We start from the raw sequence: 18,946 nt of genomic DNA on the forward strand, positions 1-18,946 counted from the left end.
AGAGATCACCAAGTGATAGGTTTATTAGGAAAGTCCCTCCCTCTTGGCCTGACATACTTATCTCAAAGTCATTGAATCCAGGTAATAAAGAAGTCACACATAATGGAAGAAAAGCAAAATGATAAGAAGGTCTGTCGTTTAGCCTGACCAACTGGGGTTTACAGTTTATCAGTCTTGGATCACATTTTTGTTCCAACTCATCTGAAGCAGCATGAAATGAGAAGAATCAGCTCTGATTTACAGAAAGAAACTCTGGTCAGCTCTGGTTCTGAAAGTTATGCCTAAATTAAAATGTTAAAATAAAAGGAGTTTCTTGCTTTAACTGCAGTTACTTCCATTTTAACTTCACACCTCCATGAAAAATTGGCCATGGTTACTTCAAAGACCTTTGTTTCTTTTTAAGTCCAAATATTTCATCAACAATACATTGAGTTAACCATTAAATATTTTTTTTCTAAGGAAATTCCCATTCTTTAAGTATGTGCAAGTTTACACAGGAGTGTTTATTCTGCAGTTTAAGTAAGCTGTGAATGACGCAGGTCTCTTTGTTACTGGTTAAAAGCACAGTGAGGAACTGACAAATTGCATCGTCACTGACTCCAATTATAAAGCAGAGTGGGAATAAAATGGAGACCTCTGAAATAAAGTACATCCATTTGAGTCACCTAATGGTTTGTGACCGACAAGCAAAAATATCTTTCCTTAAGTCAAGAGTTACAATAAGGATTCAATTTGATGCCGTTCATCATTACAAAGTTATCATAATCTTCCAATATCATTTTAAAAGTACAACACTAAGTTCATAGAAACATGATTGTCATCAAATAATTTTAATGCAGGAAACATTTAATAGGATCAGGAGGCCAAAGTTGTTACATGTGCAACATAATTTTTTTAAAGTGATAAATGCAGTGTACAGCAAAGCGATAAATAATGGTGTTCATTCGATTAAGCGTCACCTGAATCCTTCATTACACCAGCTGAAAAGATGCAGCACGGGTTTCATGTTGAGTGTGCAGCTTGACAATACATTTCAACTGTAACAGTATCTACACTGATGAGGACAAAAACATAGTGCAAGTACATTCCTTACTCAGACACCTGGCTGTAGCTTTGGCAGCTCAAAAAAATATGTGTTTGTGTCTGAATTGTTCATACAAAATGTTGGATTTGTGTGCATCATGTTTTAATGTAAACTTAGTATGCAAGGGGTGAATACATGCATACAACCAATTAAAATCTGGTTGTGAATATGTGATTTGTTGAAGCTAGTTACAACCCTGAAGAGACATCAGGGACATTCACATTAGAAAAGGAGGCAGCCATCACCATAATTGTTTTGTTTTTAACCATTTCATGTTAATTTTGTTAATATAAGGCACTACATTGCGTGTTAATGACATGTCACATCTTCAGCTTTGGGGCTGGTTTTACGTCCTTAATTCCTCCCGAGTGCAAAGCTGAGGGTCATCAGAACCAGAGTGTAGCAGGTTTCTGTGGCAGAGCTAGAGCTGGCAGCCTGTGTGGTGACTCTTTGTGCTGGCTGGACATTTCTGAAGACATTGGTCATTAAAGGTGATGATGAGCTGTTGGAGATGTATAGTGTTGTGCTGAACAAGTCGATCTGGAGAGGAGATATTCAGGCAGTTAGCTACAGGATGCACTGGAAGAGCATTTGTGCAGGTCATTGTACTTAAAAAAAAACTAAAAAAAACAAAGGAGCCACACAAGACAAACTCACCAGATCTTTGCTGACTCTGATGGGATCCTTGAACACAGTCCAAACCACAGCCTCATTACAAGTAGGGGTAGTCAAAGAGCCAAGGTAGCGGTAATACTTGGTACGATCCACACTGCCCAGGATGTCATCCAGTGAAATCCCAGAAGCAACATCAACCTCATTACCTGAGGACAGAAACACGACCTTTGAAGACACTGTCGCTGTCCCACTTTTATTCAACAGATAACATTTTCCACAAAAAAGAAAACCTCTTACCATTGAATGTGATGTCGGACAAGTAGGAAGTCAAAGTGCGCCAACTGTCAGGTTTCCCAGTTTCATTACCTGGCATCACCTGAAATAAATCACAATGTTTAATCAAGTTGTATTTTTCCAGCTCAGGAGAGAAAACAGTGACAAGTGAAACTGCAGTCAGAGACAGTAAAGATTGCATGGAACTTTTAACAAAAACAATGTGAAGAAATGTGAAGGACTTCTTGAAAAAAACTCTAAACTAAGAAGTGGTCGATACATTTAGTAACAAAGTCTGACTTGTATGCATCTTTTCTCACCTCAATGAAGAAACCGAGAGCAGCGAGTCCTGTGGGGTTTTCAACGGCTAGAGTTGTGTTGCCATTAAAGGATGACTGGCTGTTTACGATGTGCAACTGGGGGAATGAAGTACAGCAGAATATTTCAATATGAAAAGAGATCTCAACTGATACATCAACAAGATACAATAATTGGGTGTGTACCTCCATGGGATATTGCTTGCCATTCACAGTGTGTTCAGAGCCGGGAACTGAGGAACCATTGCCCCAGTGCAAGTGGAACTGCAGGCTGTCGTAGGCCCCCGACAGGCCTCCTCCAGAAATTTGAACACCATTTCTTAAGAGCACTTTAACTGGAAGAGGGTTTTTAAAAAAAAACACACACACACACACACACACAAAGAAAAACAGGATAAACGATTGAATTATAACAGATGAGAAAAGAAAATCCCATTTGCCGGGTGTCATCAGTGCTGTTGCTTGTATGAGAAAAGATGACACGATAATTGCAGTATAATGCCTTCTACATCTATTTCTGTTACCACGCCTGTATGTGATCCTGCTTGTCGGCACTGATGACAATAGCCTCAAGGATCCCTCACCTGTCTTGCCAGTGTTTTCGATCTTGTCCATGACGAACTTGTTGTCGTACTCCGTGAAACTGAATGCACCCAGCATCGAGTCCACTTCGGCAGATGCTGAGACGATGTCGATGGGCGACTGTCGGCTGCCATTGCAATATTTCGAAACAATTGTTGGCCAAGTGGTGTCATCTATGACAGAAATCAGACTTTAGAGTTGCTGGAGAGGAGCAACGGCCAAAATGATACGATCGGCTGGTGTTGCGGTTATTTTACGCATGAATGGATTACTTACTGCAGTCCGGCTTGTGATAACACCAGGCTGGGAGAGGAAAATAGAATTAAGAGCCTCACTTATTTATCAAACAATCGAAACAGAAATGCTGCAGGCCTCTTAAGAGTCGAAATAATTTCAAGATGTCTCAGGGGACAAAATGTTACAATTAAATACACACCGACTGATCCCGAAGCACAGTGAGCGGTGGGGACGAGGACACACACAGCAAGTGCAGCTATTACGAGCCTTTCCATCTAAAACATACAAAAACGTATTTACAGTGTTTATAACCCGAAAAAACAAACAACAACCACAATAAAGAAATCAATCTTACTTAATCCGCTGAAAGAAAATACACATTTATGCAAATAAAATTGTCTATCTGAATAAGAGAGAAAGCCACTAATTTAGCCTTCGTTTTTCCTAACATAGCCTATTTTAAGTGAATGTTAATTTGGCACAGGGCAAATGGTAACAATTTGCCACTTATCTAGGCAATAAACCCTAGGTTTTCAACTATATATAAAACAAATAATAATAAATAAAAAAAAAATATATATATATTAACAACTTCATGCAAATTTTTAAATGCTACAGCCAACTGTTTAGAAGACAAGACTCCTTCAAATCACGAATAAAAAAAAAGAAGCCCGTTTCCGACAATTGCAGGTTTGTTTGAAGCATCTGAATCCAGTTGACTTGAGCAGCATTGAGCGTCTTACCTTTGATGCACCTGTTCTTCCTCTGTGTCTGCTAACAGCTGTTGAGCCTCATCCTCCCTCTTTATATCCACGCAGCCCATCCAGCAGCTGAAAGAAAACCGCCTTCGTTTGACAATTGGGCAGACCTGAACTATTGTGGAGCTGATTATAACAGGAGATTTTCAGATTGTTTGTCCATAGGGGCATTTTTTTTTTTTTTAAATGAGTTATTGGTTAAAACTGTGCAAAACGATTGACATGAGATAGGGTGGTGGGAAAGCTGGGAGAAACTCGCAGAAAACGTCCAACTGGTTGAAGCAGAGTTTCTGCGGTTCAGGACAGTGGAGCGCTTGTGGTACACTCTTACCCTTAAGCCATAAAACTTTTCTTTTCTTTAAAACCCGTCCCACTGGCTGCCTCATTGCACATTAAGATGTCATTCTTTCTTCCACCATCTACTGGTTGCCTACTTTAGCATAACTATCAAAGTAGGCTACTGCACGTGAAACAGCCTCACCTAAACGTCTTTGTATAGGCATGTTGAGGTTATTTATAAGTTCTTCCTCAATGGAAAAAAAAACAAACAAGAAAGAAAAGAAGAGCAGATTTTATGATACTGGCACCATAAACACGATAATTTTCTCAACGTCAGAAGCTGCTGTGAAATAGAAACACACTTACAGTATTTTGCTTCCTCAAAATGTCTGAGTGTACTGTATTTATGTCTTAGTATGAAAAAAATTACTGGTGCAGTAATTGAGATTTTATTGGACGTTAGGCTGCTGTAACACTTCTAAACACACGTGATGTTGAGTTCAAAATACAACCATGTTTCTGATAATTTCAGTAAAAATACAAGTAGTTTAAGTATAAGCTATTTGGGCAGCATACATAAATATGCACAATAAATATAGTAACGACATGCTAAAAAGCTGCAGTCAATGCATTTTCTTATTTTTGACATTTTTGCTCGTGCAGGAGCAGGATTTTTTTCAGAGGGAGATCCCTTCAAGAAAGCACTTTGTCTTTCTCCACATTGTTGTATTCACATAAGAAAATTGGTTTTAACCCTCCTTCCACCGTTGTTTCCTCATTGATTTCAGTTGTGCACTCAGTCACATGAAGATATTGCTTTGGGCCATTTCCATCATATACAACAGTGATTGCATAACTAGTCTAATTAATTGACAACAAATCATACTTTGTTTTGTAATTTTACCTATGCATTGCATTGAGACAGTAGCAGCACAAGTTTCCAGTGTGAATAAAATCATCTTAGAGTAATAATATTAATCTGGGACCCACCTTTAGATTCAAGCACCAAGCTTACAATTGAAAGGACCCTTTGTGTTGTAGCTGAGTGATTTTCAAAACTGGAAAACAGATCACCCTGAGGTACAGAGAGTACCTGTAGGAGTAACATGGAGAATTAGGAAGAAAAATTATAGAGCAGAAATAATGTTGAATGAATATAATTCGTGTGGGGACAACAAACAAACCGGGTGCACTAATTGTAGCGAGGATATCTTGTTTACAGACTGAATGTTTTAGATCCACTGATGCAGCCAGTAGTTTACCAAGTATAATATAGTCGTCATATAGCCATAATGAGGACACTGAGGAAAGAAGTCAAGCATTACAACTTCAAATACCCTTTATAGCAAAAGATGCAATCATTTTCCAAAGAGCACCTCATGTTTGTCATTTATATAATTATGCATGAATTTATTTAGTTTCTTCCTTCAATTTAGTTTTTCAATTCTTGTGTAAATAAGAAAAAAAGTGCCAATCGTTTAAATAAACAAACAAACAAAAACAACAGGTATTTTAAGTGCATGGAAAAGGTCAGGGAGGGGACATGTGTATCTCTGAAGCTTGTGCAGCTGATTTTTCCATAGATTCCCCCAGAGGATTCAGCATCACAGAAAACAACACTTTTTCGTATTCAGCAGTTCGGGAGCCTCGTTGGACTTTGTAATCTGAGAGAGTCTGGAGAGCAGCAGGATTGTTAGTTTAATTTTTAACTTTTGTTGACGTCTGTGTGTCTAAACAGGTCAAACGGCGAATTCAAGAACCTGTTTTGATCTTGCCGAGCCCTAATACGAGAGTGGATCAAAAACTTCCGAACTACTGCTTTTGCACGTAAGTGGTGCGCAGCAATATGATGTGGACCGGAGGAAACTATGATCTCCATGATTAAGTGTTTTGAATTTTGTCACATGATTAAAATCAGGACCCAGGTTACGCACTTTTTTGTGAAAGCTGTGCGCATGGCGATTTTTCCATTGACATGACCAGATGGCGAACAACAAATGTTGTGACAAACTCAGGAAATCAACAACAAAGAACCCTTCAGAAATGCTTCAGAAACCCTACAGTAACGAAGCAGTGGGCCTGGAGAGGTATTTTGAGTGACCTCTGTGTTTCAAGAGGAGCAGAACATCCCTGTCAAAAAACATTGCGAGTTTAGTGGGGCTAAGAAACTTTATAGAGATGGGTGAAACATTGATGAGTTTAAATGACTTCATATGGACATAGGATTTAGACTAAAGTGATTTACAATAAGTCCATTTATTTTTTATTTTTTTTACACACTAAGGTAATATAAGTGATCTGAGATGGTGTTGGCAGGGGTTTATCTTCTGTCTTATCTTCAAAAGGTTTGCTCATGGTGTGGCTTCCTTTATCAACCATGGTATTTGTTATTGGGAGCTTGTTCATTCAGCTTAGCAACTGCAGTAATTTCATCCCTTTTTATACAGTTCTGTTCATCTGGGTTGTTGGTTATCAACATTGACTTATGCTCTTTGTTCACGGGGAGGTTAACCTTGTTCTCCCAACACCAGACCAAACAGACAAAACACTTCCTTTATTTTCAGATTCAGTTATAGAAGATCACTTTGTTTGTTCTCATCTTACAGAAAACCTTAGCAATATTAACATTAGACATAGGTTTAGTCCTATTACTGTAGGTACATATATTGGACAAAATGAGTATTAATCGTCCCTGTAATGGATAATTCTTTCATGACAAAGCACTTTTCCTCCACTGTTGGCTTATCTTCAAAGAGCAGTTCAAGATCAACCCAATCTGCTTGATCCAGGAAGTGATGCACCTTCTTATGCAACTGGTGGAAAGAAGTATGAATTCAACAAGCACACAAGGAAGAGGAGCCTTGCTGCATGTTTGAGTTCAACATTGTGAACGCATCCTTTAATTCACATTCTGGACATCGAGCACATGTTCTTATCCAGAGTAGTGATTGAAATAAGCTTTAGATCAGATTTCCATTTAGATCATACACACTAGTGAGTCATATTCCTTATGAGTGATAATACATTTTCCTCAAAGGATAAAATATTAAGTCGTCTTACCACACGTTCACTATCAAGAGAGCAAAACAAAAGATCCGTCAGTTAAATCTTAAACAATTTTAAAGTTGCATAAATATAAATTTACACTAAAAACTATGACAACTTCTAAATAGGGATTACCCTGCAAACCTATCTGATATCCTTAAACCTTTATATTCCATCCTGTCTTTCTATAGAGTTAAAACGTGGTCATTAGGCTGCAGGACCTTTTCACATCGTGTTCCCTTCCTCTGGAACAACCTCCCTGCTGGCATCAGACACTTTGACTCTGCTAAGGCCTTTAAAGGACCAGTGTGTAGGATTTAGGTGGATGTATTGCCACAAATGAAATATCATATTCATAATCAAACTTAAAGTACAATCACCCTAAAACTATAAGGATAGTGTTTTTATTAACTTAGAATGAGATGTTTATTTCTACATAAGGAGCGGGTCCTTGTTCAAGGAGTATGTTGCACTGCCATGTTTTCTACAGTAACCGAGAATGGACAAACCTCACCATAGGATGCCACTTAATCATGCAAACTGTTCTTTTAGATCAAAACTTAATTCCAAGAAACTACAATATAAACAACCATGTGAAAACAAATATTGATGTTTCTAATTAGTGGTTTGGCTACATCGACTATATTGTCTAAGATGTAATTGATTGCTTTGTTTTCTACTATACACCCCATATGTTTAGATAAAGCAAAGAAAACCAGCTTTACTATAAATCTAAAGATATTTTTGTGTTTGGTAATATTACCATTTTTAATATTCTGCACTACTAAAACTGAAGTTTGAATGCCTGAGTAGTCAAAACAACATTAAACATGCGTTAAGCTCGCACAGTCCAACATTACAAACACTGCAGTTTAATCAATAGCGTCTTTGTTTACCCTGTGGTTATATGACCACAGTAACGATAGTCCAATAAAAAAAAAAAGTCAGAATCACCAATAAAACGCTACTCTTCAAGCCTTAACATATAAAGATAAATAATTAGTGCAATATATGGAATTATTTTCCTAGTAGTTCTTCACAGATCCCAATTACATGAAAATGCCACAAAGACACACCAGCAGCAGAAACAGTGAGACGGGTCCAGGGGAAATGGACGCTGATGAGGTGTAGATTGTTCTGCTATGAAGGGACTGTGTGGGCCGAAACACGTGCTGATGTCCTGCCCAAGAGGGGAACATCATCATCTGGTGGAGTTAAAGGAGAAGTTAAATATCATTCAGGACAGACTGAAGTTTTAGATCATTTTATTCACTTACTGAATAAGGCCAAATCTTTATTTGATTATTATGTTCCTGCACTAGTAAAACTGGCCGAGCAGTACGACCAGTTGGGATGGTGAAGCCTGTCATGTCACAATGTATTTCGTCTGGATTAACCAAGTTATACTGTGATTTAACTGTTGTTTACAGATGATGGGAGATTGTGTTTATCTGTACTGTACAAAGGCAGTCAGTCACATGTTTATCTTTCTCTGCTGTACGCTGACAAGTGTCATAACAAGAGCAGCTGATGTCACAGTTTACTGCAGTTTCGATTAAAAAAAGGTAAACTAAACAGGGGACTATCTAAATACATTTAGCCACAAGGACAAGAATAAGTTTGGCTTTAGCTTTGAAGTCCAGCCCATCGAATTTAAGACTAAACACATTTTTGGATTCTTACATCAATATTAGATGATCACTATTAGGCGCATAAGCTCTTGTGATCCATAACTTCCCAGGAAAAACAAACAAACAAGACAACATGTTTTTTTTTTTGCAGGATAAGAGTTAAATGTTCAACTCATCTGACCTTATTTACTGAACTGATGTTTCACCTTTAAATAAAGCCCCCCAAAAAATCTGCCCAGTGTCTGACCATAGACAGTCATCAGCTGCCATTTACTGAAGATAATCTTAAAAAAACTGAATTCGACTTTTAAAAAAGTTTGGTTATCTAGGTTAGTCCCAGCTAATATAATACCAAAATGAAAGCCGATAGTGTATTGATCCTGTAAGTAATCCCAGCAGAGTCACAGCCTGATAATGATCATTCCTCTGTGCTGTACAGTTCAGTTGTTATCTATCACTAAAGGACATCACTGAGCAGCATTGTTGCTCACATTCCTTCATTGAGATGAACAGGTGCACTTTTTCTTCGCTGATGTCACATGCACAGTGTTGTTTCACTAAATACCAGTGTGCCAGAGTTCCCAACAAATGCACCATTTGCTCCTGTTTGGTAAACACTACAGTGCCGTGCTGTTTTTGGCAATCATTTTTGAAGAAGTAGAGACCACTTATTCTGAACGTTACACACATGGTCCCAGTACAGGGACTGCCAGGATGGATGGGGTTAAACATTAAATAGGATGTACCTGACTGCAATTTGGAGCACTATGGCAAAAGGTCTGAATACATTTATAAATAACGTTTCAGTTTGGGATTTTTTATAAATTCGCAAACATTTCTGATAACACTATTTCAATATGGGTTATTGAGTGTAGATTGATGGGAAAAAACTGTAAATTGTATTCATTAAAAATGTAATCAACAACACAATAAAATGTGTAGTAAGTGAAAAAGTCTGACTACTTTCTTAGGTGACTGTATATTCAGTTGTTCATTTACTTTTTCCCATACTACTGATTCAACGGTTTCATTTGATGTTAAAGTAAAGTCCTAAAATTGTAAGAAAGAGTCAGAGATTTAATTTTAGTCATCATTTCATTTCAAATCCTTCATACATCGGTGATGTGTAACCATGTGAGCATAACAATGTCAAAGAGATTAGCATCAAGGAAATCTGACAACACTGCTTTTCAGCGTAATCTACCCTTCAGGTCATCATAATCATCATTCATTGTTATCTGTTTATTTCCTCTTTCCCCTAAACTCGCCAAAAGATGAAGGATTTCTGTTACCAATATTTAAAAAAATTTAATTGTTTGGTAATTATTTGAAATTTCAGTATATCTATTGGAAATAAAAATCGTGTTTGAGCAGTAGAGCACAGAGCAATGCCTTTTATGTTTTTCATTCAAGGTCTGCTTTCACTGAACTATATGCAGACTTCTGATCTATAAGAAAGGCTAGTCCTCTACCTCTTTATTGCATCTTCAGCATCAAGATGATAAGTAGCACCTACCAGGTTTTGGTCCACCTTGACTGACTCTTTAAAAACTGTCCAAATCACTGCTTCATTGCATGAAGGTGTAGTTAAGGAGCCATTGTAGCGGTAGTATGCTTTGCGGTTCACATTGCCAAGCAAGTCATCAATGGAGAGCTCTTCTGTGACTTCAACTTTTGAGCCTACAGTAAAGCAAAATGCACAAGATGTTGTGATACATTTGTGTCCACAGTCAGTGTTTTTGCTTGTTTGTTAAACAGGTGTTCACTCACTGATATTTTGAATTGCAGAGAGGTAGTTGGTCAGTTTCTTCCAGGCATCCATGTCAGATGCTGGACTTGACGTGAGATGGGTCTATTTAGACAAATGTGAAAATTTGATGATAGAGTCGTACAATCTACTGATCATCAAACATTTGAGTCACAGTTTAAGAAGCCGAAACTACTTACTGTATTATTTTCTGAGATGCCAGAGCTGCTTTTGGTATCAGGCATAGGCTGGAAAAAAAAGAAAGAAATTAACACAATAAACCGATCTTTTTTTTTGTTTTGTTGTTATTATTACTTTTGGAATGTCATTACATTGGAAAAAGAAAAAGGTTAAGGTTTTCAGCCAATAAGCAAACTAAATTTCTTCAACTAATTCAAAAATCTTTTATATATCAGCAATTCTACAGTTTCTGTTCATGAAGTCACAAATATACACAATGTTTGCATGTTTATGATCGCCGTTAAACAGGATAGTGGAGTTTGTATCTGGCATTGCTTCAACATAACATTTTGGAAGATGATAAGCATTCTTATTTTCATGTTAGCTCTCTCATGAAAATAAAAAGGCAGATTTGAGGGAATCCTTATTAGCAAACTCAACATCAGGTGTGAACCACACTGTGGATCAGATAGCCTGAACTGGAAGAATGGTGGGTATGGAGGTGAAATTTAGTGACCTCATAACTTTTCAAGTGTACGCAGTTATTGTCTTGTGATGAATGGCGGCAGGTAGCAGGCATACCAATCCCTTGAGATGAAACGCTGATAAACTGGATTGAGAGATGTTTAGTTGTGCAACTCAAGCTGTCAGCCGAAACTAGTTTGATAAGTAACGCCTCGTTTGAAAAATGTTGCAACAAATTAAAATCTAGAATTAAACAATGATCAGATCAGGACTCATCCATTCACCTTCATCTGAAGGACAAGGGACTCTCATAAGAACAGAAATGGCCAGGAAGACCGATGGTTTGAAAAACGATTAAACAACGTTCTCTATGTCAAACTGGAGCGACCATCACCTAACAGAGGAGGTTTACAACACCACTTATCAGCCACTTACAATAAAATCCTGGGATCTTAACACCCATTCACACCATGACTCGTGACCCAACGTCTCACATGATGTTCACGTGGGTCAATAACTCACGTGACCTCGATGACTTTCAGGGTTTTATTGACCCAACAAAAGATGAAAAACCTGGGGCTCCGCACCAGTCACTATGGACTGAAGAAGTCTTTTGGATGAGAGATGAAACTATGATATACTGCTACACCGAACGTTTACCTCAATGAAGAATCCCAGCACTGCCAGGCCATCAGGACTTTTAATTGCTTCATCCAGAGTTAAATCTTTCCTCTTGCTCACTATGTGCATCTGGACAAAAGACACAGTCAGTGACTTGCACACAAGCAAAAACTATTTGAAAACAATGATTTAATAAATAAAATGCATCAGTGCAGTGCCTGTAACTACCTCCATTGGGTATCTTTTTGAATCCACGGTGTGCTCTGAGCCCTCGGAGTGTTGTGATGTGGAGCCCCAGTGGAAGTGGAACTGAAGGGTGGAATAGACGTATCCCAACCCTCCCCCTGAGATCTCCACCATGTCGTCCTTCAACACACACTTCACTGAGAGTTCAGTGAGAACACAAGAAAACAAAATGCATTTACAAACATGAATGTTATTGAACAAATGTGCATAAAAGGTTTCTAAAAATAACTCGAAATAAATATAAAATATATAATATAAAAAAATATATAAAAGATAATAATACAAAATAAAAACAGCTCACCATTTTTACAGCTGACTATTTTGTGTTTTATCTTGCCAACATGCTCAACAATCAGCCATTATAAAAAAGAAATCCGTCAAACCTGAGTGGCCGGTGTTAGTCATGTAATTGATGGCATGCTTGTCATCAAACTTTGTAAATGTGAAGGCATGAAGGTGCTGGTCCATCACGACTTTCTTTTCCTCAATGTTGATGGGAGACTGACGCTCGCCTCCACAGAAGGAATGAGGCAGAAGGTGCCAATTAGATGGACTGTACTCTAGAGGTAGAGAAATAAAAGTTTTCAAGACAGATTCTCATCCCTGCAGCATTATCACTTCAAAACTCTGATACTTACTGCAGTGATCATCGTAGCACCATGGAGGACCTACAGAATAGCAGAACAGTCATATTTAATGTGCCAACTCAGACACTTGAATATTATGAGTCACATTCGTGTCTGATTTTCCAACTCACTGGGGGGCAGAGGAGTCGCAGGCGAGGCATACACTTGGCGTTCATTAAGTTCTTGTGTAGGTCGATAGATATTAATGAGGTTTGTCTTTATGGGAAACAGCTCAATCTAAAGACAGAGAAAAATATGTTTCCTCAACCCACAGTGATGTTAGAGTCAGTAACAACCCCCCAGCAGTCAAAGGGCCCATACTTTGGTGTCAGCAGAGAGCACTATACATTCACATTGTAAGGATAAACTGAGAGAATAAATAACCCTCTTGAACTGCCATGATGGCCTGCATTTGTTCTACTGGCAGCCTTTGTGTCATTCTGTCTCAACTATTTGCCCTGCTACTCTGCATGAATTCACAACATTTCTCATTGCAGAGGTTTTTGGCTTCAGGTCAGTGGTGGAGTCTAACTAAATACTCATGTACTCATACTCAATACTCATGTGCTTTGCTTACGATCAAATCAAAGGTGGGCTACTTGTACTTTACTTGAGTATTTCCATTCTATGCAACTTCATACTTCTGCTCCACTAAATCTTAGCGACAAATACTATACTTTTTAGTCCACTACATTTGTCTGCAATGCGTTAGTTACTTCTCAGAATTGAACTTTTCATGCACTTCCTGTCCAGTGAAAACCATGTATCTCCAAATTTGTTGATTTTTTTTATTTTAATTTTTCTGATTAACTTAAATTCTGATTAAATGTTCCTTTATGAGTTCATTAAATCATCTATTTCTAAAGCAATATAAGAACCTTCATTGAAGGTGGAAAATATATCATCACAAAGCTGAAGACAGGACTGATACACGGCTCTGTCGGGACAATGAGGCCACAAACATATGATGCACTACTGTAGATAAAATTTACCAACAGCATATAAAGAAGTTAAAATGAGCATAACCTTAAATAAGAACATCGGTAAAAGGCACAGTAATGCAGAGGGAATATAAATCCAAGATCATCAAATATACTAGTAGAACGCAGAGAGGGAGCTTTTTTTGTTTAGTGTGTCGTTTTACTTTTGATACTTTATGTATACTAATAGTACTGACATACTTTTACTTCAATAAAGTTTTGAATGCAGTGATTTTTACTTGCAGAGGAGTATTTTCAAAGTGTGATATCAGTACTTTCACTTCAGCAAAACACCTGAACAGTTCTTCTGCCACTGCCTTTAAACAGTCCTGTAACAGTGTTGGACTCATAATGGACAGTTATAGGGGAAAAAAGAAAAAAAAAAAATCCCCAAAACTTGTTCATAGTGGAAGTCTTTCTATTTAATACTTCCTTGTCGTACATTACCCATTGTATAACTCAACCGCTAGCAGTTCACCTTAAGATTGGGCATGTTAAGCTACAGTAACTGTTCAAACCTTGGGACACAACCCTCAAGCTGGGGTGTGGAGCTGATGTATGGTAACTTCACTTCTTTTAAACTCCTCACCCCCAGGTTGTTAGCATTCAAGGTGTCGCCACAAAACTCATAAAGCAGTAGCACTTGCTTGGCACCTGCAGACGGACTGTGATGTGATGAGTTTCAACCCTCCCCCCCCCTTCACTCAAAGAAGCCTTCAAACGGCAGAGCCCATGCCTATAAAATTCAGTGGGCGCGTCATAATCTTTTCTAAAGAAAAGGGCTTTGAGTTGGCATCAAAGAGTCATGCACCTGCTGAGCAACCAGACGCAGCCAAGAACATATGGCATGCATAAACATGTACATTCCATTAGAGCACTGATGGCTGTCAGGTAGATAAGATGGAGGGAAAGAGTATCACTCCTCAACATACAAATAACTCAAAATTATCTGGGTTTCTTTTCTTTCCACAGTCACAGGCAATTTAGCCGACATTGTTACTTGTCGTTACTGTCAACAGAAAATAAAACAAGGCTGGTTATCAAACACATTCATCAAACCAGACACCGGCATGTAGTCATCGGTCCCATCACTTGTTATCTAGTGACGCACACCCGGACACATCGGTGGCTGCTTGTTTAACAGGTTGTATGTGATTCCACCTGCCATAGGCCATTTAGTGCTTCAGATGTTCGTTATAACTATGGTTTGTTTGTATATTATATAATATATATAGATATATACTGTACTGTATATATATATATATATATATATATATATATATATGTGTTGACTGTGTTTCTTGGTTTGTTTGTATATAATATATATAGATATATAATGTACTGTATATACTGTGCATTTTATATTTTATATTTATATTTTTACTGCTATTTACTGCTATTTTATTGCTTTTCTATTATTCTATTCTACTCTATTATTTTATTCTATTATTTCTATTATTATCTTATTGCTTCTGTGTGCTGCTGTAGCGAAAAAATTTCCCCTCGGGGATTGATAAAGTAAATACCTACCTACCTACCTACCTACCTAATGAACCTTAATTGTGGGGAATAACAGTAATTATAGCAATACTGCACATATAAGCTCTTTGAACGTTTTAATTAAGCAATATTACAGAGAGGGTGTGCCCTCATGCCATGATTAATGCCATGACGGTGATGCGCCTCGGTCTTGACCACATGTCGTGCCAATAATCACGAATCACGTAATATTGTGATTATACAACAAGTTACCAACTAAATATGCAATCTAAATGTATTCATATTGTGGGGCAATTCGCTCTCAAAATATAAAACGTTTTGTTAGCGGGAGCTCCGTTTCCATGGTAAATGGGGTATGACTAACAACGATCCAAATGTACAGTTCACCAATCAGATTGCTGGGTCGGAACTACTTGTTGTATAATGGCCCATAAATTTCTGTTTCTGATGAGGGCATGTGTTGACTAAACAAGACCTTTCTCTTCTCTCACCATGAAAACGAAGACTGCCAAACTCACCAGATCTTTGTGGATTGTGATTGGCTCCTGAAAGACCGTCCACACGACTGTTTCGTTGCAGTAGGGGGTGGTCAGGGAGCCCATGTACCGATAGAACTTTGTGAGGTCTACATTTCCAATCAGGTCATCGATAGAGATGGTGTGGTTTATTTTGACCTCATTGTCTGTGGAAAGATGTCAAATCAAAAGGTGGCAATGAGATGAAAGTCATGTAAATTAAAAAAAAAAAACTAAAATAACAGTGTTCTTAGTTTAATGCTGTGAACATAATAAATCAGTGGAATAAGATGAGCAATAGTCAACATCGCCATGCATCAATTGCACTTTGATTACAGTTTGCTAAGTGACTCAACAAACATTTATGAGTTCACCTGAAAAATAAGAGCACCCGCAGAGGTAGACCACAAACACCATGATATCCTTTTCATGATCTAGTTTGGCAGCAGGTTTTCTCAATAAAAATAAAACATCGGGGCACTAAACACATTTCCGGCACCAAGCCCTGAATTTCGAGAACTGTTTTGTGTCCTTTGGTGAAATGCACACCATAAATAAAGATACTCACACCAGTCATGCTTCTTGTAAAGAGAAATGCATTGAGCATGACAAAAATACTTACCAGTAACTGCAATATATTCTGTACTAGATCTCTATGTTGCTGAGACCTTTGTTAAAATTTACGACAAAGAATCCCCAAGAAACAATAGACCAACTCCTACCTGTGACATTTGACAGGTAAGACGTGAGAATGCGCCATGGTTCAGTCATATTTCCATCCTCTTTTCCCTGAAGGTAGAATAAATAATTACTGTTGCAATATTACAGTATCTTTATAATCTGAAAATGAACTCTCCAGCGCTGAATGTGAAAATATTCTGTTATATTTTGGGATTCAAATCATCATCAGAGAGCCAGCGCATGAACTGTCGTGTCAAGGTGTAACAAGTGGGTGAATACATCATTGTGCAACGTATTCCCAATGGGCAAGATGACATTTTACAAAGATGTAAACATTTTCACTAAATACTTTTCATTTTAAGTTCGGCAAATTGAAGACATGTCTGTGGAATAAACTGTGTAGGACTTACATTTATGAAAAAGCCAAGCGCAGCAATTCCATCAGAAAGAGTTGTTGCCTCCTGCACTGTAAGACCTTTCCTCACACTGACTATGTGCATCTACAAGAGATTACATCAAGTGGTAAAACAAAAGTAGAGTAACACATTAAGAGGCATGATGTCAAGTGATGCCAAACACTCCTGTACCTCCATCGGGTATCTGTACTTATCGATCGTGTGCTCTGAACCTGGATGGTAAGCTGTGTCGCCCCAGTGGAAGTGAAACTGAAGTGAGGAATATGTTCCATTGAGTCCACCTCCACTCACTTCAACTTGATTTTCTTCCAACTTGAGTTTCACTGTGCGTGGAAAAGATGGAGAGGCGTTTAGTTACATTAAGTTAAGCATGTTTTAATCATATGAACCTGTTTTTTCTGTGGAAAATACACAGTGCATATGGAATAATTTAGTTGTCCAGTGATCAAAGAAGTAAAAGTACCAATAACAGTTTCAGACTCAGTCCAAGTACCTCAGAATTATAAGTATTTAAGTAAATGTACGGACAAAAAGGAAGTTAGAAGTCTTGGTTCGTGTACCTGTATGCCCATTGTTTGTGATGGACTTGATGACGTGCTGAGAGGAGAAGTTGACGAACGAAAAGTTACACAGGTGAGGGTCACTCACAACATGGCTGGTGACTATATCAATAGGAGACTGCCTTTTTTCTCCACAAAAAGAACCGGAGATGTCTTTCCAGTGGGTCGGGGAGTAGCCTGCGAAGGTTAGAGATGTGCTCAGTACCACAAACTTATGTTGCCTAATCATGGTTTGATCTAAATCACTCTAAGTCACACATCTGTCCTCACTTACTGCAGCCACAGTAGCACCATTCATTTGCAGCGGCTGAAACAAAAATATAACAGGCTGTGAATACTGGTTGTTCACATCGTAAATAAACTGCATCTTAATCTGAAAAATGGAACTGGCATAAAAAGGAAAAATGTAGTGTATCTTTAATCCAAACACAATTATGGAAGCAGAAATGGATGTGGCTCATCAATATATCTTAAAAAAAAAAAAAGTCATTTCAAATTAAAAATTTATTCGTTTTACTCACCACATTTTGCCAAAGACCCCAAACTCAAGCACAGCAGAAAGGCTGGAAGATACATCTTCACAGGAGAAAAAAAAAAAGACTCATCAAATTCTGAATTGGATTTCACAGTTTGCCCTAAAATCATTTTTCACATGTAATTTACATTTCAAGTAACCATGTTTGAGAGAGAGAAAGCAGCTCTGTTCTGTCCTCAGTGATTTCTAGCTGGTATTTTCAGTGGTGGAAGGGGTACTCAGATCTTTTACTTAAGTCAAAGTAGCAATATCACAATAAGAAAAATGTTCATTTACAAGAAAAAGTCCTGCATTCATAAGTTAAATAGGCAGTTCAGAATGTCATATTTATCATATATTAATTATTGGAATAATGCCTCATTAACATGTACATCTGAGCAGCATTTTGATGTCAGCAGAGGTCATTTCAACTCATGGTACTGCTAAATAGTCTACCAATAACAGCGCATATATAACATTCTGATGAAGTATTTTACACATAAGATATTGAACTGAAAAGTAACTCAGTGTAGTTGTGAAATGAATACAGTGGAGTACAAAGTACAACGTACAGTAATTCCATCTGAAATTTAGTTGAGTAGAAGCATAAAGTAGCAAAAAAAAAAAAAATTTGAAATATTCATGTAAAGTAAAAGTACCTCTAAACTGCACTTAAGTACAGTATTTGAATAATTGTGCCTAGCAACAGTGCACCAGTGGGTATACTTAATGATGAAGGCTCACTGTTTGCTAAGTCAAACAGATATTCTGTGTTTTTGCTGCTGTGGCTTCAGTTCTGGACTCTTGAGTCTTTCCCTACTTCGGATTAACTGAAATCCCATTTCAGTCCACCAAGACACCAAATCAACAGAGGACAGAGCATCACAGTTAGTGACCAGATTTGTGATGCCGACGACTTGCAAACCTAATCTTGTATGATGTAAAAGTGATTAAAATTGGAAGAATTACTCAGTGGTGAAAATTTGACAGATAATCCTACCTTTCTCTCTGGGCCTCAAGTCTCCGAGGCTTAAAAAAAATGGTATGTTAGTTTAAATTGTCACATCAAAAACG

The 18,946-nt window shown here is 37.8% G+C and overlaps 2 protein-coding genes across 3 annotated transcripts; both read right to left on the reverse strand.

Moving 5' to 3' along the window:
* Window positions 1–814: 814 nt before the first annotated feature.
* ca15b (carbonic anhydrase XVb) lies at window positions 815–4,278 on the reverse strand. Its single transcript, XM_069155677.1, has 10 exons — window positions 4,198–4,278; window positions 3,852–3,938; window positions 3,308–3,383; window positions 3,148–3,174; window positions 2,874–3,044; window positions 2,476–2,624; window positions 2,293–2,388; window positions 1,997–2,075; window positions 1,742–1,905; window positions 815–1,624 (listed from the first exon to the last, which is right to left on the reverse strand). Exons 3-10 carry the CDS (start codon window positions 3,381–3,383, stop codon window positions 1,439–1,441), a joined length of 948 nt encoding a protein of 315 aa, XP_069011778.1. The 5' UTR covers window positions 3,852–3,938; window positions 4,198–4,278; the 3' UTR covers window positions 815–1,438.
* Window positions 4,279–6,684: 2,406 nt separating this feature from the next.
* On the reverse strand, window positions 6,685–18,946 carry LOC138202026 (uncharacterized). Of its 2 annotated transcripts, XM_069155679.1 has the most exons (17): window positions 18,873–18,946; window positions 17,880–17,934; window positions 17,633–17,665; window positions 17,359–17,535; window positions 16,970–17,121; window positions 16,793–16,882; window positions 16,424–16,490; window positions 15,705–15,868; window positions 12,838–12,943; window positions 12,719–12,748; window positions 12,464–12,640; window positions 12,063–12,217; window positions 11,874–11,963; window positions 10,769–10,816; window positions 10,592–10,673; window positions 10,338–10,501; window positions 6,685–8,395 (listed from the first exon to the last, which is right to left on the reverse strand). In XM_069155679.1, the coding sequence occupies exons 2-17, from the start codon at window positions 17,932–17,934 to the stop codon at window positions 8,240–8,242; spliced, it is 1,746 nt and encodes a 581-aa protein (XP_069011780.1). In that variant the 5' UTR covers window positions 18,873–18,946; the 3' UTR covers window positions 6,685–8,239. The 2 variants fall into 2 exon arrangements, with proteins under 2 accessions (XP_069011780.1, XP_069011779.1); XM_069155678.1 differs by lacking the exon at window positions 18,873–18,946 and having other exon boundaries at window positions 17,880–17,943.

The sequence above is a fragment of the Embiotoca jacksoni genome, unplaced genomic scaffold (genome assembly GCF_022577435.1).
Source record: "Embiotoca jacksoni isolate LCO1_2020_lvr unplaced genomic scaffold, fEmbJac1.0.p SCAF_20, whole genome shotgun sequence".
Lineage (NCBI taxonomy): Eukaryota > Metazoa > Chordata > Actinopteri > Embiotocidae > Embiotoca > Embiotoca jacksoni.